The sequence below is a fragment of the Crotalus tigris genome, unplaced genomic scaffold (assembly GCF_016545835.1).
Source record: "Crotalus tigris isolate CLP2741 ecotype Arizona unplaced genomic scaffold, ASM1654583v1 scf7180000020968.1038771, whole genome shotgun sequence".
NCBI lineage: Eukaryota > Metazoa > Chordata > Lepidosauria > Squamata > Viperidae > Crotalus > Crotalus tigris.
The window spans coordinates 195041-214645 of record NW_024098284.1 but is presented as its reverse complement, the minus strand read 5'-3'; the positions used below and the strand labels follow the sequence as shown (position 1 = coordinate 214645).

The 19605-nt window shown below is 50.1% G+C and overlaps 1 protein-coding gene across 4 annotated transcripts in view; it reads right to left on the bottom strand.

The window, feature by feature from the left end:
- Nucleotides 1–19605, bottom strand: part of TP63 (tumor protein p63) — a 160648-nt gene that overhangs the window by 128315 nt on the left and 12728 nt on the right. For 3 of the 4 annotated variants that reach the window (XM_039369088.1, XM_039369089.1, XM_039369093.1), the window contains exons 2-3: nucleotides 11042–11170; nucleotides 7728–7860 (exon numbers count right to left, since the gene is read on the bottom strand). In XM_039369088.1, coding sequence (XP_039225022.1) covers nucleotides 7728–7860; nucleotides 11042–11170 — 262 coding nt within the window. Of the gene's footprint in view, nucleotides 1–7727; nucleotides 7861–11041; nucleotides 11171–15070; nucleotides 15184–19605 lie in introns of those variants that run through there. The other variant, XM_039369090.1, reaches the window with a different exon arrangement.

Here is a 19605-nt window from a genome sequence, read left to right as displayed (position 1 = left end):
CGGGATGGTCACGTGACCCTAGGACACGCCAACCGTCATAAAAGCGAGTCAGTTGCCCAGCGTCCGGAATTCAACTCCCAGAATTCCTCAGCCAGCAAAGCAGGGGCCCTCAACCTTGGCCACTTTAAGACTTGTGGACTTCAACTCCCAGAATTCCTCAGCCAGCAAAGCAAAGCTGGCTGAGGAATTCTGGGAGTTGAAGTCCACAATTGGTTGAGGAAAGCTGGCTGAGGAATTCTGGGAGTTGAAGTCCCCAAGTGGCTGAGGAAAGCTGGCTGAGGAATTCTGGGAGTTGAAGTCCCCAAGTGGCTGAGGAAAGCTGGCTGACGAATTCTGGGAGTTGAAGTCCCCAAGTCTTAAAGTGGCCACGGTTGGAGACCCCTGCACTTTATGGATTGACACAACCAAGTGGCAGCCTGGCAGCCTGGCCCAAAGTCACCCAGCTGGCTTTCGTGCTTAAGGTGGGGCTAGAACTCTCCGTCTCCTGGTGATTGGCCCAAAGTCAGCCAGCTGGCTTTTGTGCCTAAGGCGGGACTAGAACTCTCCGTCTCCTGGTGATTGGCCCAAAGTCAGCCAGCTGGCTTTTGTGCCTAAGGCGGGACTAGAACTCTCCATCTCCTGGTGATTGGCCCAAAGTCACCCAGCCGGCTTTCGTGCCTAAGGCGGGACTAGAACGTGATTGGCCCAAAGTCAGCCAGCTGGCTTTTATGGCCAAGGTGGGACTAGAACTTACCGTCTCCTGGTGATTAGCCCAAAGTCACCCAGCCGGCTTTCGTGCCTAAGGCGAGACTAGAACTCACCTACTCCCACTTTCCAACCCAGTGCCTTAACCCCTAGACGAAACAAGCCAGCCCGTCTCCGCCAAATAGCGTGGCAGGGGTGCCTGGCTGGATTCTCAAGACCATCTTCCACCCCGAGCCTCCAACGCTGGGAAGCGAAGGGCTGTCGGAGCCATCGATGCACAACCGGGCTCGTTGTTGTTGTTGCAACCCCCCCCTCCCTTTCTCCTTTGCTCCGCTTCCAACCCCGGGGGCCAAAGAGCCCCAACGCCTCTGGCGCCCGGATCAAAATCCTTTTTAATTAAATGTTTGCGCCGAACTTTGAAGACACTGGAGCGGCCTCTTTTCCCAGCCAGGAACACACGTTGTGATGTTGTGCGTTGTGCAGGGAGCACTTCTCCCTCCCATCTTCCTTGCAACATGAAGGGGTGGCCCTTCCAGATTGCAGAAAAAGGGGAGGGCAGGAGAGAGGGGGGGGCCTCTGGGAATGAGCCCAGGTTGCAAAATCCTGAGCCTGAAGAACAGCTGCTTTCCGTGGGAAACAACATCTGTCTTTACCCCTTCAGCTATCCCAGGACTTTTTGGGATAGTACAGGATTAGTCCTCGACTTACGACGGTTCATTTAGTGACCATTCAAAGTTACAGTGGCAGGAGGTTGGACTAGAAGACCTCCAAGGTCCCCTCCAATTATTCTACTCTGTTGTGTTGTGTTTTGTTCCATTGCATTCATTATTCTATTCTGTTCTGTTCTATTCTATTCTATTCTATTCTATTCTATTCTATTCTATTCTATTCTATTCTATTCTATTCTATTCTATTCTATTCTATTCTATTCTATTCTATTCTTCTAACCACAAAGATGATTAGGGGACAGGAGGCTAAAACATTTAAGGAACGGTTGCTGGAATTGGGTATGTCTAGTTTAACGAAGAGAAGGATGAGGGGGGACATGATAGCCTTATTCCAATATCTCAGGGGCTGCCCCAAAGAAGAGGGAGTCAAGCTATTCTCCAAAGCACCTGAAGGCAGGACAAGAAGCAACGGATGGAAACTCATCAAGGAGAGAAGCAACCTGACACCAAGAAGAAACTTCCTGACAGTCAGAACAATTAGTCAGTGGAACTCCTTGCCTCCAGAAGTGCTGAATGCTCCAACACTGGAAGCTTTTAAGAAGAGACCGGACAGCCATTTGTTTGAACTGGTGTAGGGTTTCCTGCCTGAGCAGGGGATTGGACTCGATGACCTCCAAGGTCCCTTCCAACTTTTTGATGATGATGATGATGATGATGAAGCTGGCAAGAATAGCCAACACTCCAGAAGTTACAGGCTTAGGATATACAGGAGGATCTTGACAGACTTGAATGTTGCGTTTGCCCCTGTATGTTTCCAGCATGCCCTGAAAAATAAAACCTGCAGCTGGGTGGCCACAACTCATATTTCTGTCTGAAAGGAAGAAAAACAGCTCTCTCTTCTGCCAAGAGCCTCACTCTACCTCCCCGGTTGTCTGAATGACCCGCCCCGGCAAGCACGGAATGAGAATCACAAAATCATAGAGTTGGAAAAGACCTTGGAGGTAGAAATAATAATGATAATAATGATAATAATGATAATAATGATAATAATGATAATAATGATAATAATGAGAAGAAGAAGAAGAAGAAGAAGAAGAAGAAGAAGAAGAAGAAGAAGAAGAAGAAGAAGAAGAAGAAGAAGAAGATTGGAAGGGACCTTGGAGGTCATCTAGTCCAACCCCCTGCTCAGGCAGGACACCCTATACCATTTCAGACAAATGGCTGTCCAGTCTCTTCTTAAAAACTTCAAGTGTCTTCTAGTCCAGCCCCCAGGCCAAGATCACAGAATCACAAAGATAGGAAGGACCTTGGAGGTCTTCTAGTCCAGCCCCCTGGCCAAGATCACAGAATCTTAAAGCTGAAAGGGACCTTGGAGGTCTTCTAGTCCAGCCCTCTGGCCAAGATCACAGAATCACAGGTTTGGGAGGGACCTTGGAGGTCTTCTAGTCCAGCCCCTGGCCAAGATCACAGAATCTTAAGGCTGAAAGGGATCTTGGAGGTCCTCTAGTCCAGCCCCCCGCCCAAGCAGAAGACCCTACACCATCCTAGAATAAGGGCTATCCAATCTTCTCTTGCTGATGGAGCACCCCCGACTCTTCCACCGATTCATCATCCCTCCCCCTTTTGGGAAAGGCACCCCCAAAGGACACTCCAGCTTCTCAAGGGGTCTGCAGCAAACCTAGCCCTGGGGCAAAGGGCAGACCTTTCCCAAGGCCGGCCTCTGCCAGTTGGCTACCCTCCCAACCAGGCTGGCATCCAGGCTCCTACCCTCCCAGAATGTGCCACGTCAAGGGCTGGGGCCACGGCCTCCATCTTGGGTTCGGTTTTAAGCCCCGGAGAGCAAAAAGGCTGGAGACTTCTCCAAAGGGAGCTGGGCGAGGAAGGTGCAGCCCTGTTGGGTGCCAGCCTGCCTCCCACCCACCCTTCCTGGCTCCCTGTTCCCCCCCCCCCCCCGCCTGCCAAGCCCGCTTCCTTTTGTGGCTTAGAAAAAGAGAGAGACCTATTTGATCAAACCGGGAGTTGATTTAGCCGGGGAGCTTATCCCCAAAAAGGCATTTAGTCAAACTGGTTGGACCAGGCCAGACCGCCTGGGGGTGGCACGGAAGATGAGCGGGGGACGGGAGGGAGCCAGACGCCCAGCCGAGGGGCTGGGTCCTGGGTGGGGGCCGGGTGCGAATGGTGGGGGGGGGAGATGCCTCGCAACCTGGGCTGCTGCAAACTTCCCAAAGAGAGGAGACGAGAGGCCATCAGCCAGGATCCTCTTCCTTCCACGCACACGGCCTCCCTCTCCTCTCTTCTTCTTCCGACTTCCGACGGTTCGTTTAGTGACCGCCGTTCAAAGTCGCGACGGCGCTCAAAAAAAGGGAACCGTCACCCTTTTTTTCACCCTTAACGACCGTCACAGCCTCCCCTCGTGGTCCACGTGATCCAAATTTGGCCACGGACTCGTATTTATGACGGTCACAGTGTCCCCGGGGGGGGAAGAGGGGAGGGGTCGCGTGATAATCCCCTTTTGGCGCTCTTCTGACGAGCAAAGTCAAAGGGGGAGCCGAGTTCACGCGACAACCGTGTTCCTAACTTAACGGTGGCAGTGATTCGCTTAACGGCCGGGGCAAGGAAGGTCGTAAAACGGGGCAAAACTCACTTAACAAGCGTCTCGACTTAGCGACCTAAATTTTGGGCTCAACTATGCTGGTAAGTTGAGGATTTCCCGCAATGGGCAGAATTCCCTGTGAGCCTCTCTTTCCAGTTTAGTGGTCTTTGGGGATGAGGGTCTTCCAAGCTCCATTCTTCAGTCCGAGATCACCTCGTGGTCTCCCATCCTGATGCAACACGGGTTACTCTTTCAAGGCCAGCTCAGGAGAGATCACCTCGTGGTCTCCCATCCTGATGCAACACGGGTTACTCTTTCAAGGCCAGCTCAGGAGAGATCACCTCGTGGTCTCCCATCCTGATGCAACACGGGTTACTCTTTCAAGGCCAGCTCAGGAGAGATCACCTCGTGGTCTCCCGTCCTGATGCAACACGGGTTACTCTTTCAAGGCCAGCTCAGGAGAACTGGGAACTGACCTCTAGCTCAGGGATTCCCAATCTTGGGAACTTTTGAAGAGGCGTGGACTGCAACTCCCAGAATTCCCCAGCCAGGAAAAGCTGGCTGGGGAATTCTGGGAGTTGTTACTCGCTTCAAGCACTTCCCAAAATTCGCAATCCGTAGGGGGAAAAAAAAGCAGAATAAAAAAAAGGATGACGCAATTCCTCGGAGAATCAAAACAGATTCTCCTCACCGTCTTACCGTCCCCCAACCTCTTGGCAAAGGCCTGGACTTCAAATCCCAGAATCCCCCTCCTGCACAGAGCAGGGAACTCTGGGAGTTGGAGTCCCCTGCCACTGGAAGATACCAGGGTTGCAGAGAGGATAACCGATTCCCATTTCGCCTTGGAAGAGGAGGATATCCCGATCAGCGACTCCCAGCTGTTTTTTTCCTATTTTAATGCTAAATATTGTTCCTTTTAAGACAGTGGTTCTCAACCTGTGGGTCGGGACCCCATTTGGGGTCGGACGACCATTTCACGGGGGTCGCCAAACAACGCAGTCCGCCATTTCCCCCCCCCTTTTCCTTAGCTGTGCTCCTCCCTTTTATTCTATTGGCTTTTGAAAGCCAATAGAATAGACTCTCTTGAATAGAGTCTAATTCTACTGGCTTTCCAAAGCCAATAGGAATGGTCCAGGCTGTCTCCGCCCTGCTGAGCCCGCCAAAAGTCCCATTCTGCAAATGGTGCGGCACCAGTTGAATAGTCCTCGACTTACGACCGGTTGAGTAGTCCTCGACTTACGACCGGTTGGGGGTTGCGGCATTAAAAAGGTTGAGAACCACTGTTTTAAGAGATGGGCGGCCTCTCTGTTTAATAAATAAGTAAAAATATAAAAAATATATATTTAAAAAAATAACACTACAAAGGGCCAGGTGGCTGTCTAGTCTTTCTTGAGTCTTATAGAATCATATCGAATAGAAGATAACCTTTATTGTCATTTTTTTTTTTACCGTGGGTACAACGGCACACATCAAAAATGAAATTTAGCTGCCCGCTCTCCAAGTGAAACACATACCTAAACATACTACATACAACATATGTACAGGCCCACACCCCTACGTAGACGTAACCAATAAATATTAAATGCTGTCCATCTTGAATTAAATACTGTCCGCCTTGAGAATAACCGAGTTGGAAGGGGCCTTGTAGGTCATCTAGTCCAACCCCACCCCTTCCAGGAAGGAGACCCTTTTTTGCACCCAGGCAAACCTCTTGCAAGAAACCCAGGGACAGGAGACTTTGTCCCCCTAAATCCAAGCTGCACCCTCAAACAGATGCAAAGCCACAGGAACTGGCCAGACCCCCCCCCCCACTACAAAAGCTCCAGGTCACCCCCAGCCTGGAGAGACGCAGCACAATATTCAAAAGAGGTGGAGATTTAACGGCCAGCTTCGGGACGCCACGGTGACTTCTTTGCCTTCTTGGGGGTGCCCAACGCAGCAACCAAGCGCTAGATACAGGACCCCTCCCTTTTTTTCTGTGCAGGACGTTGCCCCCTTCCCCAAAGTCCCCAAAATGTGGGTCTCCCCCTGCAGCGCCAGGCAGGGCTCCACGGGAGACAGGTGCTGGCCGGGCGCCTGGCCCTGCGGCTAGGCGCAAGGAGGGGGGGCTGGAGGGGGGGAGGCGGTGGAGGAAGCTGGCTGGGTTTGTGATTCAACACAAAAAAAACCCTTCCCCGGGGCTATGCGCAGCGCCACACTCCCTTCCGAGGAACAGCAAAGCAAACACACAACTCCCTCCCTCTCTGGGCTGGGCGGACACCTGTCGAGCGATGTTCGACAACTCCCCAAAAAGGCAGAAAAATAAACTTTCCCCCTTTTGCACAAAGTTCCCCCCCCCCAGTCGTCCCCTCCCCATTCTGGCCACCTCCAGAGACGCATGAATGAAAGGAGGGGGAGGGGGCATTGCCGGGGGGGGGGGGAGGGAGCCGCAGAGTTGTGTAAGAACACACACGGGCCGAGAGCTCTCTTGAGTCAACAGCAGATTAAAGCCACACGCCGGAGAGGCAACCGAGGGCGCACGACAAATGCCGCACGCCTGGGAGGAGCAAGAGTGGAGGGGGGGGGGCGCAGGGAGTCTGAGGCCCATGTTCCACCGATGGAAGGGCGCCCCCCTCCCTCGCCTTGAGGCGGCTGAACAACCGGCCCCACGAGCAGAAAAGGAAGGAAGAATGCAGTGAATCCCCAACTTCGTTTAGTGACTGTTCAAAGTTACTGGAAAAAGCGACTTCACAACCGTTGCAGTATCTCCGTGATCAAAATCCGGCCGTTTGGCAACCGACTCATACTTACGACGGCCGCAGCGTTTCCCCCCCCCCGGGATTCTGTGATCCCCCTTTTACGACCTTCTGACAAGCACAGTCAATGGATTCACTTAACGACCGTGTGACTGACTTAACAACTGCAGGGATTCCCTTAACAACAAAGATGGAGCACGTGCAGATATAGGCCGTCCTCAAATTTATAATGATTTGTTTAGTGACCAAAGTTGCAACGGCACTGGAAAAAGGGACTTAGGGTCATTTTTCACACTTACAAGCATTGCAGCATCCCCAAGGTCACAGGATCGACCCCACAGTCTGCCTCCTCCTCCTCCTCCTCTCCCCATGCCCCCCTCCCTTCTAGCACTGATGATGTTGCCTAGTTGGGTCGTGAAACGTCTGCAAGGAAACCACCAAGCTCAGAGAGCACCCAGGACCCCACAGTCCTTTCTTTCTGTCTTTCTTTCTTTTTCTATCTTTTTTCTTTTTCTTTCTTTCTCTTTCTTTCTTTCTTTCTTTCTTTCTTTTTCTTTCTTTTTTCTTTTTTTCTTTCTTTCTTTTTCTTTTTTTCTTTCTTTCTTTTTCTTTCTTTTTTCTCTCTCTTTCTTTCTTTCTTTCTTTCTTTCTTTCTTTCTTTCTTTCTTTCTTTCTCTCCTCCTCTCCGCAAGCCCCCCTCCCTTCTAGCATTGATGACATTGCCTAGTTGGGTCATGAAACGTCTGCAAGGAAACCCCCAAACCCAGAGAGTACCAAGGACCCCTCCTCTACTCCACAAACCCCCTCAGCCCCCCACAAACATTCCCTAGTTGGACCATGAAACGCCCCCAAGAAAACCCACCAAGATCAAAGACCAGCAAGGACCCCCCCCCCATACACACACAGGTCCTCTTCTATGGATTCTCCACCAGCCCCCAGGAACCTCTTCCTGTCCACATAGGGCAAGAGAACAGTGGGTCCCGCGTGGCCTTGACCCCCAGCAGCCACCCCCACCACCTTCCGGAGCCCCCTGCCCCCCCGACTCACCCACATGGGATCGCCCAGCTCCGAGTCCTGCATGCGGATGCAGTCCAGGCTGATCTCAATCTTGTTGGTAGGGCCATCTGCCGTGCTCTGCTCCAGGAAGTTCAGGTCGATCGGCTGGACAGAGCACAAAGGCCTGGAAGAGAGACGGGACAGCTGGTCCTCCACTTACAACCGCTCACTTAGCGACCTTTTCAAGGTACGACGGACCGGCTTCCGGGGAAAAAAACCCACCCATTACTGCCAGTGACTTGACTTCACCACCAGAGGGTTCATTTTATCACCGCCACGTAACGACCAATGCACAAAAGGCCTTAAGAATTGGGCGTAGCCGTGCAAAGGGTACACAAGCAGCATGGTTTAGGACCATTAATTCTGGGTCGTAAACCCGAGGACTGGCCGGAGAAGGTGCCGAACAGACCTTTGCGCTGACCGCGTCTCAAGGTTCTCCTTGATGCAATCGTAGTTTGGCTGGCAGCCAACTTTGCAGCTAGACCACAATGGAGGCCCACATTTCTGTTCTTAAGCGAAACCTCTGTTAAGTGAGCGTTGCCCCGTTTTACAACCTTTCTTGGCACGGTCATTAAGTGGATCACTGCAGTTATTAAGCTGGCAAACCTGGTTTTTTAAATCAACCTGGCTTCCCCCCCCATTGACTTTGTTTGTCTGAAGGTGGCAAAAGGGGGTCACAGTCGCTAAGTGTGAAAAACAGTCATAAGTCACTTTTGTTCAGCGCCGTTGTAACTTGGAATGGTCACTAAATGAACTGTCGTAAGTCGAGGACTATACCTGTTGAAGCTTCTGAGATCAGAAAGAATTGTCTCCTTTGGGGTGGAAACGGGCATTTGGGGGGCTGCAGGTGTTCCCCCCAAGTGCATACACTGGAGTAGAAGTGCGCTTGATACACATCTAGATGACCTCCTGGGGCCAAAAGAGGAGGCTGGGAGGCAGAAGCTGATGACTGATGACACTGAGGGCTAGAGACTTCAATTTGGAAGGATTTGTAGCCACCCGGTCTGGCTGAGGGACAGGTACTAGGAAGAGCGAACGATTTGGTGTGCAAAGCACTAATTTGCACTCCCCAGTGCTTAACTGCAGGGAATGAATGCTTAAATAAGGATACCGGTAGTCCTCGTTTAGCAACTATCATTGGAACCGGCAACTTGGTCGTTGTCACTAAATGTCAATCCACAACAGGGCTTATCCTGATTTCCACTTGTCCTTCGCTTTATACACCTCCCCCTCCCGTGAAGGTCGTAAATGCGAGGATGGGTGGCAAAGTTGCTTTTTCAATGCCAGAAGCCGGTCACTAAACAGAGGACTACCTACATCAGGGGTCTTCAAACTTGGCCCCTTCATGAACTCCCAGAATTCCTGAGCCAGCATGAGGGAAACTATGGCCCCTTCATGACTTGCGGACTTCAACTCCCAGAATTCCTCAGCCAGCATGGGGGAAACTATGGTCCCTTCATGACTTGCAGAATTTCAACTCCCAGAATTCCTGAGCCAGCATGAGGGAAACTATGGCCCCTTCATGACTTGCGGACTTCAACTCCCAGAATTCCTCAGCCAGCATGGGGGAAACTATGGCCTCTTCATGATTTGCGGACTTCAATTCCCAGAATTCCTCAGCCAGCATGAGGGAAACTATGGCCCCTTAATGACTCGTGGACTTAGAATTCCTCAGCCAGCGTGGGGAAACTATGGCCCCTCATGACTTGCGGACTTCAACTCCCAGAATTCCTCAGCCAGCATGCCTGGCTGAGGAATTCTGGGAGTTGAAGTCCACAAGTCATCAAAGGGCTAAGTTTGAAGACCCCTGGCCTACATCTTCCAGTTCTGCACCTTTGTAATCCTGGTTTAGCCCCCGTGAGCTACCAAATCACACGGATTCTGCCCGTTTCTGAACTTTTATCGGCTGCACTGAAATTTTTCATGACCCGGTTCTGAAATCTTTGCCCCGGGAAGGGGAGACGGAGGGAGGGGAGAGATTTTTTTCCCAGAAATTGGGGGTCACCCCCGAGAAGGCTTTGACAAGTAGCTTAAGGAGCAGATTCATTTTGCTAACTGTGGTTGAACCATGGTTAAGTGCCCAAGGGGACAACGTCCCCAATCAGCCCAGGATAATACAGGCAGCACAACAGTTCGCTTAGTGATCGTTCAAAGTCACTACGGCACTGAAAGAAAGCGACTTAGGACTGGTTTTCACACTTACCGACCGTCGCACCAGCCCCATGGTCACATGTTCAAAATTCAGATTCTTATGGATAGATTATATTCAGAATAAATATGAGACTAAAAAGTATTATCTAGCTCATGAGTAAATTTTAGATTATTATTAATAGTTTAATATGGTTGAATTTATATTAGTTTTAGTATTATGGTTTAATTATATTATTATTTTCGTTTTTAATTTGTTAATATTTATTTTGAAAAGGAGTTAAAGTATGTTATGGATTTGATTGTTTGTATAGTTGGGTAAGGTTAGTTAGATTATGATTGTTTATTTGTAACCCTGTAATCAGCTCTGGGAAGTGGGGGAGGGGGGGAGGGATTTGGGATATATATTGTATAAAATCTTTAAAACGTTTAATAAAAAAAAATTCAGATTCTTGGCCACCGACTCACATTTATGACGGTTCCAACGTGCCAGTGTCACGTGATCCCCTTTTGCAACAAGCAAAGTCAACGGGGGAAGCCGGATTCACTTAACAACCACATGACTCGCTTAACAACCCCAGTGATTCATTTAACAACCATGGCAAGGAACTGGGGCAAATGGGACAAAACTCACTTAACCAATGTCTCCCTTAGCAACAGAAATTTTGGCCACCATTGAGGTCGTAAGCCGAGGACCGCCTTCAAAGGCCTTTCTCAAAGGCAGGACATCTACCCTACAGGCGGTCCTCAGCTTACAAATACTCATTTAGCGACCGTTCAAAGTTATGCCGGCACTGGAAAAAAGTTGCCTAGGATCGGTCCTCGTAGTTACGACCGTGGCCGCGTCCCTACGGTAACCTGATTAAAAAAAAATCAAGACACTTGGCAACTGGTGTTGACTCAGCACCATGGGTCCTGTGATCGCCATTTGCCACCTTCCCAACCGGTTTCCATGAGTCATGGGATGCCTCGCTTAACGACCATTAATGATTTACTTAGTGACCCTGGGGGGGGAAATCAGGCACATTCATACGATGTCTTCCTCAATCAAACCAGTGAATTCTCCAGCCCGATTGTGGTCGTTAAATCGAGGACTACCTGTCCTGAATTGAAATGGATTTTTAACGGCTGCCCTGTCGTCCCCTTGTCCCACTTACTGCTCCAAGATGTCCCATAGCTGCTCGAAAACCTCCGGGGGGAAGTATTCCCGCGTCTGGGATCCTTGCGACATGCTGGGACGATAAAAGCTCTCCGTCCAGGAAAAACAGCCAGGTGGATCCACGAATCTGCAAGCAAGAGGCATTCGGCCGATTAAATCTCTTTTAAACTCCCAAGCAGGCGAGGAAAGTTAAATCCTAAGGTTTTATCCTGCTGTTTTATCGTCTTTTCAAGCGGAGAGGGGCAGCGTCTCAGGGGCTGCCCCAAAGAAGAGGGAGTCAAGCTATTTTCCAAAGCACCTGAAGGCAGGACAAGAAGCAACGGATGGAAATTTTTATCAAGGAGAGAAGCAACCTGACAGTGAGACCAATTAACCAGTGGAACTCCTTGCCTCCATAATAATAATAATAATAATAATAATAATAATAATAATAATAATAATAATGCCGTTGAAGAAACAGTGGACCACCTGGTAAGCTGTTGCAAGAAGATTGCACAGACTGATTACAAGCAGCAGCATGACAAAGTAGCAACAATGGTGCATTGGAAGATCTGCAAAAAATATCATTTGCCTGTAAGCAAAAACTGGTGGGATCATAAAATAGAGAAAGTCCTAGAAAATGATAAAATTAAACTGCTCTGGGACTTCAGAATTCAAACAGACAAGCACCTGCAACATAACACCCCAGACTTAACAATTGTCGATAAGAAAGACAAAAAGTCTGGATAGTGGATGTGGCAGTGCCTGGAGACAGCAGAATAGAAGAGAAAGAACTGGAGAAGATAACAAAATACAAAGACCTACAAATAGAAATAGAAAGACTGTGGCAAAAGCAAGCAAGGGTAGTACCAATAGTCATAGGCTCCTTGGGTGCAATCCCAAAACAACTGGAGCACCACTTGAACACCATCATCGGCACTGACAAATTCGCTATTAGTCAATTGCAAAAGGCGGCCTTATTAGGAACTGCTTCCATCCTGCGACGATATCTGTAATACCATCAAACATCCACATCTGCCTATCCCAGGTCCTGGGTAAGGACTCGATAGGTAGACAAAATGCCCAATCCAGTCTGAACATCTGGCTGACTATGCGATGATCCATAATAATAATAATAATAAAGTTGGAAGGGACCTTGGAGGTCATCTAGTCCAACCCTCTGCTCAGGCAGGAAACCCTAGACCATTTCAGACAAATGGCTGTCCAGTCTCTTCTTAAAAATTTCCAGTGTTGGAGCATTCACTGCTTCTGGAGGCAAGGAGTTCCACTGGTTAACTGTTCTAACTGTCAGGAAGTTTCCCCTTAGTTCTAGGTTGCTTCTCTCCTTGAAGTTGTGGCTGCTCCAACACTGGAGGTTTTTAAGAAGAGACTGGACAATCGTTTGTTGAAAATGGTCTAGGATTTCCTGCCTGAGCAGGGGGTTGGACTAGATAACCTCCGAAGTCCCTTCCAACTCTGTTATTCTGTTACTCTGTTATTCTGTTCTGTCCTTCCTTCCTTCCTTTCCTTCCTTCCAAGAAGGCTTTTAAGAAGAGACAGCTACCTGTCTGAAATGGTGCAGGGTAGTGACGGCAAACCTATGGCATGCGTGGCAGAGGTGGCACTCAGAGCCCTCTCTGTGGGCACGCCTGCCGTCCCCCCAGCCCCACCTCCACCCACGGCCCCCTCCTCATCCGCAGTCCCCCCCAAAGTAGAGTCGCCCCCGGGCATGGTCCACAAGGAGCAGTGCAGCCAAGGACATGGCAGCCGGACAGCGGGGACAAGACTCCGCCCTCACTTCCCATCGCATGCAGATGATGCGGCGCATGGGTGGAGGGCGTGGCCACCATGGCGCTGCTGCAGGCTGTGGAGGCAGTGGGTGGCCCTGCGGGCAGGTGGGCGCAGGGACAGGGCGCAGGGACAGGGGGTGGGGGCAGGGCAGGCAGCGCGGGGGGGACAGGGGCAGTTCTTGGGCACTCAGTGGTATAGGCTCTCCTGCCTGTGCAGAGGGTTGGACTAGATGACCTCCAAGGTCCCTTCCAACTGTATTATTATTGTTGTTGTTGTTGTTATCTATACAGCTAATCCTTACCACAGTTTGTTTAGTGACCAAACGGCACTGGAAAAAAGTGCCTTACGACCGTGTCTCCTCGTTACGATCCTTGCAGCGTCCCCCTGAGTCACGTGATTAAAATCCGGACACTTGGCAACTGGCATGTAGTTACGCCGGTTGCAGCCCCCCCCCAGAGGTCACGTGATCCCCTTTTGCCAATTTCTGACCAGCGCACTTCAACGGGTGTGAATCCAGATTCACTTAACAACCAGGTGACTAACTTATCCACTCGGTGGTTCGCTTAATGACGGTGGTAAGAAATGTTGTAAAATGGAGCAAAGCTCCCTTAAGAAATGTCCTGCTTCATCGCAAGAAATGTTGGACTCCATTTGTGGTCGTAAGCCAAGGACTACCCACAGTTCATAAAATGAGACAAATTAAATACAACACAGATAAACCCCTTCAGGGTGTCATGTTGATATCTGGCGGTCAGGAAGAAAGGAGACGCAGGAAGTCCTCAATCTACCACAACTGAGCACAAAATTTCAGCTGCTAAGTGAGACAGTCGCTAAGTGAATTTTGCCCCACTTTACAAGTTATTAAGCGAATCACGGTCCTTAAGTGAATCCGGCTTCCCCACTGAGTTTGCCTAGTGCAGTGGTTCTCAACCTGTGGGTGGGGACCCCATTTGGGGTCGAACGACCATTTCATGGGGGTCGCCAAACAACGCAGTCCGCCATTTTTCCCCCCTTTTCCTTAGCTGTGCTCCTCCCTTTTATTCTATTGGCTTTTGAAAGCCAATAGAAGAGACTCTCTTGAATAGAGTCTCATGCTATTGGCTTTCCAAAGCCAATAGGAATTGTCCAGGCTGTCTCTGCCCTGCTGAGCCCGCCAAAAGTCCCATTCTGCAAACGGTGCTGCACCAGTTGAGTAGTCCTCGACTTACGACCGGTTGGGGGTCGCGGCATTAAAAAGGTTGAGAACCACTGCTCTAGACAAAAGCCCAAGCAATTATCTTTCTTTCCCTGGAATCACCTGCATTCACACCAGATGCGAATCTGGTTTGTGAACTAATTTGTTTTTTGGGTGCGCACAAGACCCGGAATCACAAAGTGACCAACATTCGGGGTTTATGCAATTCACTGAGGCCTGCGCCTTTGCAAAGGGAGAGCGCAGACCTTGAACTAACCAGGTTAAGCACTTGGGGGTGTGGTATTGTACAAACACAGGACAGGGCAAATGGGAATGAGAAGAGGGGAGGGAAGGAAAGAGGGGGAAGGAGGAGAAGGAAGAAAAGAAGGGGGGAGGGAAGGAGATGGGAATGGGAAGGGAGGAAGGAAGGAGGAAGAGGAAAGGAGGAAAAGAATGGGGGAAGTGAAGAGAAAAAGTGGAGGAGAAGGAAAGGGGGAAGGAAGGAAGGAAGGAAGAGGAGAAGGAAGAAAAGGGGAAGGGAAGAAGGGGAGAAGGGAAGGGGGAAAGGAAGGAGATGGGAATGAAAAGGAAAGAAGGAAGGGGGAAGGAGGAGGAAGAAAGAAAAGAAGGGGGAAGGGAAGGGGAAAAGGGGAGAAGGAACGGAGTGAAGGAGATGGGAGTGGGGAGGGAGGGAGGGAAGAACCAAAATGGGAATTAAAGAGAAGAGGGAAGGAGGGAGGGAGGAGGAAAGAAAAGGGACGGCGGGGGGGGGGAAGGGAGAGCAGAACCCCCTCCTCCATTTCTTCTTCCAGCCCCTCCCCCCACCAGTAAGGCCTAGTACAAGGACAAACCATGATTTTCCATTTATAAGGAATTGGAGGAGGGGGGAAATGAACCCCTTTGCTCCGAATTTAACACGCGCCCTGCAGAGACCCCGGAATTCTTGCACCCGATTTCTCATCCCCAAAGCGAGGCTGAAACCCAGGGAACCTCCCCCCCCTTTTTTTAGGGCCTGCTGATCTGGGGAAAAAAACAAGCCAGGATTCGGAGTTTGCGGGCCGCAGAAGGGGAAACAAACCTTACCCAGCTTCTTTTTTGCAAAGAAGGCGCTTCGCTTGCCCGCCAGGCTCATTTGCATACGCTAATTAGGCTAATCACCTACACCTGGGGCGCCTTGCCGGGCTGCCAAGCCGCTTCCGGCGAATTTCCGCCTGGGAACTCCCAGAATCCTCCGCCGGGCCCGCTAGGAATTCTGGGAGAAGCTGGGTGGAAGAAAACCGGGTTCAAATATTGCAACTTTGCATTTTTGGGGGATGCAAAATAAAAAAGGGGGGGTGGGCACAGCAACCCTAGAGGGAGTTTTTGGGGGCGTCGTCTCTCTGCTGCCCTCTGCTGGGCGCCGGCGGGGTTGCAGCCCATGACGCGTCCGGGTTTGCAAGTCCGGACTTGCCTTCCTCCTAATTGCAAAAGCGCTTCAGGTGCCCGGGGAGTGGGGGGGAGCGCGTCTTTCTGCAACCTGGCGCCCTCCGGGCAGTTGTTCGCGCCTTCTATGGTGCCCCCTAGCGGGCCTCTGGATCTTTCCCGGCCTTCCTTGGCTGCCCCCAGTGGGCCTGGCGGGTACTGCAAGCTGGATGGGGGGTCAGCAGAGTGAAGGGACCCCCCCGCCCCCCAAATAGTGCAGCAAACCCCACTCGTTCTTCCAGCCAGGCCTTTTTTTCCTGGTGCAAAAGTAAAGAAGTCAACGCTTTGGGTGGGTGGGTGGGTGTGTTCGTGTGTGTGTGTGTGTGTGTGTGTGTGTGTGTGTGTGTGTGTGTGTGTGTGTTAAGAGTGCATTCACACAACCTATTTTACCCGCTGGTTGGAAAAAAAAAACAACACCCTAGCGCAGTGGTTCTCAACCTGTGGGTCGGGACCCCATTTGGGGTCAAATGACCATTTCACGGGGGTCACCAAACCATGCTGTCCGCCATTTTTTTCCCTTTTCCCTAGCTGTCCTACTCCCTCTTATTGGTGGCCACACCCACTTGGGGGTCACCACAACATGGGGAACTGTATTTTGGAGTCACGGCATTAGAAAGGTTGAGAATCACTGCCCTAGCGAATGGCAAGCTTGGTTGCCTTTAATCCAGATTAAGTCTTTGCGTGGCTTAAGCAGCCCACGTCTCTTCGGCCATACCGAGCCGGAACTCTCGTACGCAGACCGGTTAACCTAACCCGGGTTTAACAGGTTGTGTGAATGCAGCCGAGGGGGAGTTTTGGAGAGGAATCCTTCCCACTAATTGCCCGGTCCTTCTCTTCTGCCCCAAAGGAAGATGCTTAGAATAGTGGCTTTGGCGGGGGGAGTCTCCTCTTTTACCGACCGGCAAATTGGGGGGAACCTGAGTGAAGCAGTTCGAATTGGGGTCCATTTTATTTGGGAGGGGGTCTAAGTCTTTGAATTGCCCAAGCAGTGCTCCACTCTCCAAACCTCCGCAAGCAGGTCCCCCCGCCCCCTTTGGACCAGCTGAGGTGGGTCTCCCCCTCTACCCCTGCCCAACATTTTGTGGCAGGCAGAAGTTCACCAGGTAAGGTTTTCCCCATTGCTAGCGCTCAGGTCCCTCCCAGATGCAAACTGCCTCCTTTGCCCCGTTGATGGTGGCGTGGTAGGGTGATGGTGGAAGGGGATCTTCCTGCAGCCCTCCCTTGCTGACCCCCCCAAAGCTTTGCAGCAGGCAGAGGTTCGCCAGGTAAAGCTCCTCCAACGGCTGGAGTTACAGCTGAGGCTCCTTCCAAGATCCAGATTGCTTCCTTGCACTAGGGATGCTCCGGATGCAGCAGATGTGGGGGAAAGGGTCTTCCTAGAGCCCCCCCCTCAATTTCCCATGTAAGTTTAGCCCTTGGGCTAAAGGAAAGGGGGGGTCCCTCCGCCTCTTGCTGACAGCTGCTGGAATCCCCCCCCCCCGGCTGCTGCCTTTTTTGCACGGTGGCCGGGCCAGGAACACAGTCGGCAGCTGGGAATAGGGGGAAAATGTTCCTGGGGTCCAGGCTGGCCTGGAATTCCCCTGGCCCTCTTCCCCACCCAGCCCCCTCCCCACTGCCTCCGCCAACTTTAGCCAAGGACCCCATCTGCCTTGGCTGTGAGGCTTTGCCTCCAGGGACCCCCACCCAGGCGTTTTCAGCCTGCCCTTTGTCACTTTCCTGATTTTTCTAGTCTGGTTTTATCACCTGGTGGTCTCCCATCCCAGGATTCACCGGGAACAACCTTCTTTAGCTTAGTCAGCCACGGGCCAGGTCAGCCAGCACCTTGGGACTATGTGATATCTTGGCAACAGTTCCAAAACGGTCTGCTGTTGCCATCTTCTCCTGTTTAGGCGTCCCGGTCTAGCCTACGACTGTGGGATTTCCTGATGGTCTCACCTCCAAACTTATCCTACGGCTTCTTCTTCTCCTCCTCACCCGACGATTCTTTGAATCTAGTGTCAAAAATTGCAAGCGGCCAGGGTGGGCAGGCATTATTTCAAATTTCATTAGGGTTATTATTTCGTTATTTCAAAGCAACACCCTGAAATCTTCCCCTTTTCCGTTCTACGCTCACAACAGCCCTGCGGAGTCAGCCAGTTTGGAAATAGATTCTCTAAATTTATCCAAGCACTCCAGGGTTTTTTTTTCCCCCTTCTTCGGATTCCGACTTTTTAAAGACCATATCAGAATTGCTTTTCGGAGTGAAATGGGTGGCATAAGAGAGAGAGGGAGGGAGGGAGAGAGAGAGAGGATGGGAGAGGGAGGGAGGGAGGGAGGGAGGGAGGTAGTTTGGTAGATAGGTAGATAGGTAAATAGATATACATGGATGATGGATGGATGGAGAGAGAGAGGAATGAATGAAGAGAGAGAGAGAGAGAGGGAGGGAGGGAGGGAGAGATGGGTGGATAGATGGAGAGAGAGAAAGAGATGAAAGAAAGAGAAATTAGAAACGGGTGGGTGGGTAGGTAGGTAGGTAGATATGGATGGATGGATGGATGGATGGATGGATGGGTAGGTAGGTAGGTAGATGGTAGATAGATATGGATGGATGGATGGATGGATGGATAGACAGACAGACAGAAACAATGGATGGATACGATGGGGAGAAAAATGATGGATGGATGGATAGAAATAGATAGATAGATAGATAGATAGACAGACAGACAGACAGACAGATGATAGGTAGAGAGGGAGGGAGGGAGAGAGAAAGAGGATGGGAGAGAGGGAGGGAGGGAGGTAGTTTGGTAGCTAGGTAGATAGGTAAATAGATAGATATACATGGATGATGGATGGATGGAGAGAGAGAGAGAGAGATAGGTGGATAGATGGAGAGAGAGAAATGAGAGAAAGAAATTAGAGATAGAGGGATGGGTGGGTGGGTGGGTGGGTGGGTAGGTAGATGATAGATAGATATGGACGGATGGATAGAAAGACAGACAGATAGAAACAATGGATGGATACGATGGGGAGAAAAATGATGGATGGATGGATAGAAATAGATAGATAGACAGACAGACAGATGATAGGTAGAGAGGGAGGGAGGGAGAGAAAGAGAAAGAGAGAGAGAGAGAGAGATTGTGCTTCCTGACCATTTCCTGGTGGGTTTCACATAACCTGGTAAATTCTCAAGCCAGAATAACAAAACACAGTCGCTGCATTCATACCAGACACGAAGTCCCATAAACTATGTTTGTTTCTGCTATAAAAGCAACAGAGCTTTTTTTTTAACAGGAAGCTGAACATTTATCAGTGAAACCCCAATTTGACAGGAAGCTCAGATGCTAAACCTGTCAAATTCAAACCCAAAGGAATGTTTCCTCCCCCACAAAAAAAAAAAAAAAAACCCATCCCGGACAGTAATCATTTTAATTTTGACAGGTGCCTTAAATTCAATGATCAATTGTTCAACCTGTTTGGACAGCTCCTCTCCAGCGAAATTAATAAATCCTGCCTGGATGGAAAAATGCCGGATGCAATTTGGAAAAGTTGCACCACAACTGCCTAAATTCTGTTCTGCCCGGGAATGTCACTTTTCAAAAAGTAATATGCTGGATTTTGGAAAGCAGAGAAGAGGGGGGGAAAGCAAAAGCACAAGTAGTCCTTAATAATTATAATTATAATAATAATAATGGCAAAGTAGCAACAATGGTGCATTGGAAGATCTGCAAAAAATATCATTTGCCTGTAAGCAAGAACTGGTGGGATCATAAAATAGAGAAAGTCATAGAAAATGATAAAGTGAAACTGCTCTGGGACTTCAGAATTCAAACAGACAAGCACCTGCAACATAACACCCCAGACTTAACAATTGTCGATAAGAAAGACAAAAAAGTCTGGATAGTGGACGTGGCAGTGCCTGGAGATAGCAGAATAGAAGAGAAAGAACTGGAGAAGATAACAAAATACAAAGACCTACAAATAGAAATAGAAAGACTGTGGCAAAAGCAAGCAAGGGTAGTACCAATAGTCATAGGCTCCTTGGGTGCAATCCCAAAACAACTGGAGCACCACTTGAACACCATTGGCATTGACAAATTCGCTATTAGTCAATTGCAAAAGGCGGCCTTATTAGGAACTGCTTCCATCCTGCGACGATACCTGTAATACCATCAAACATC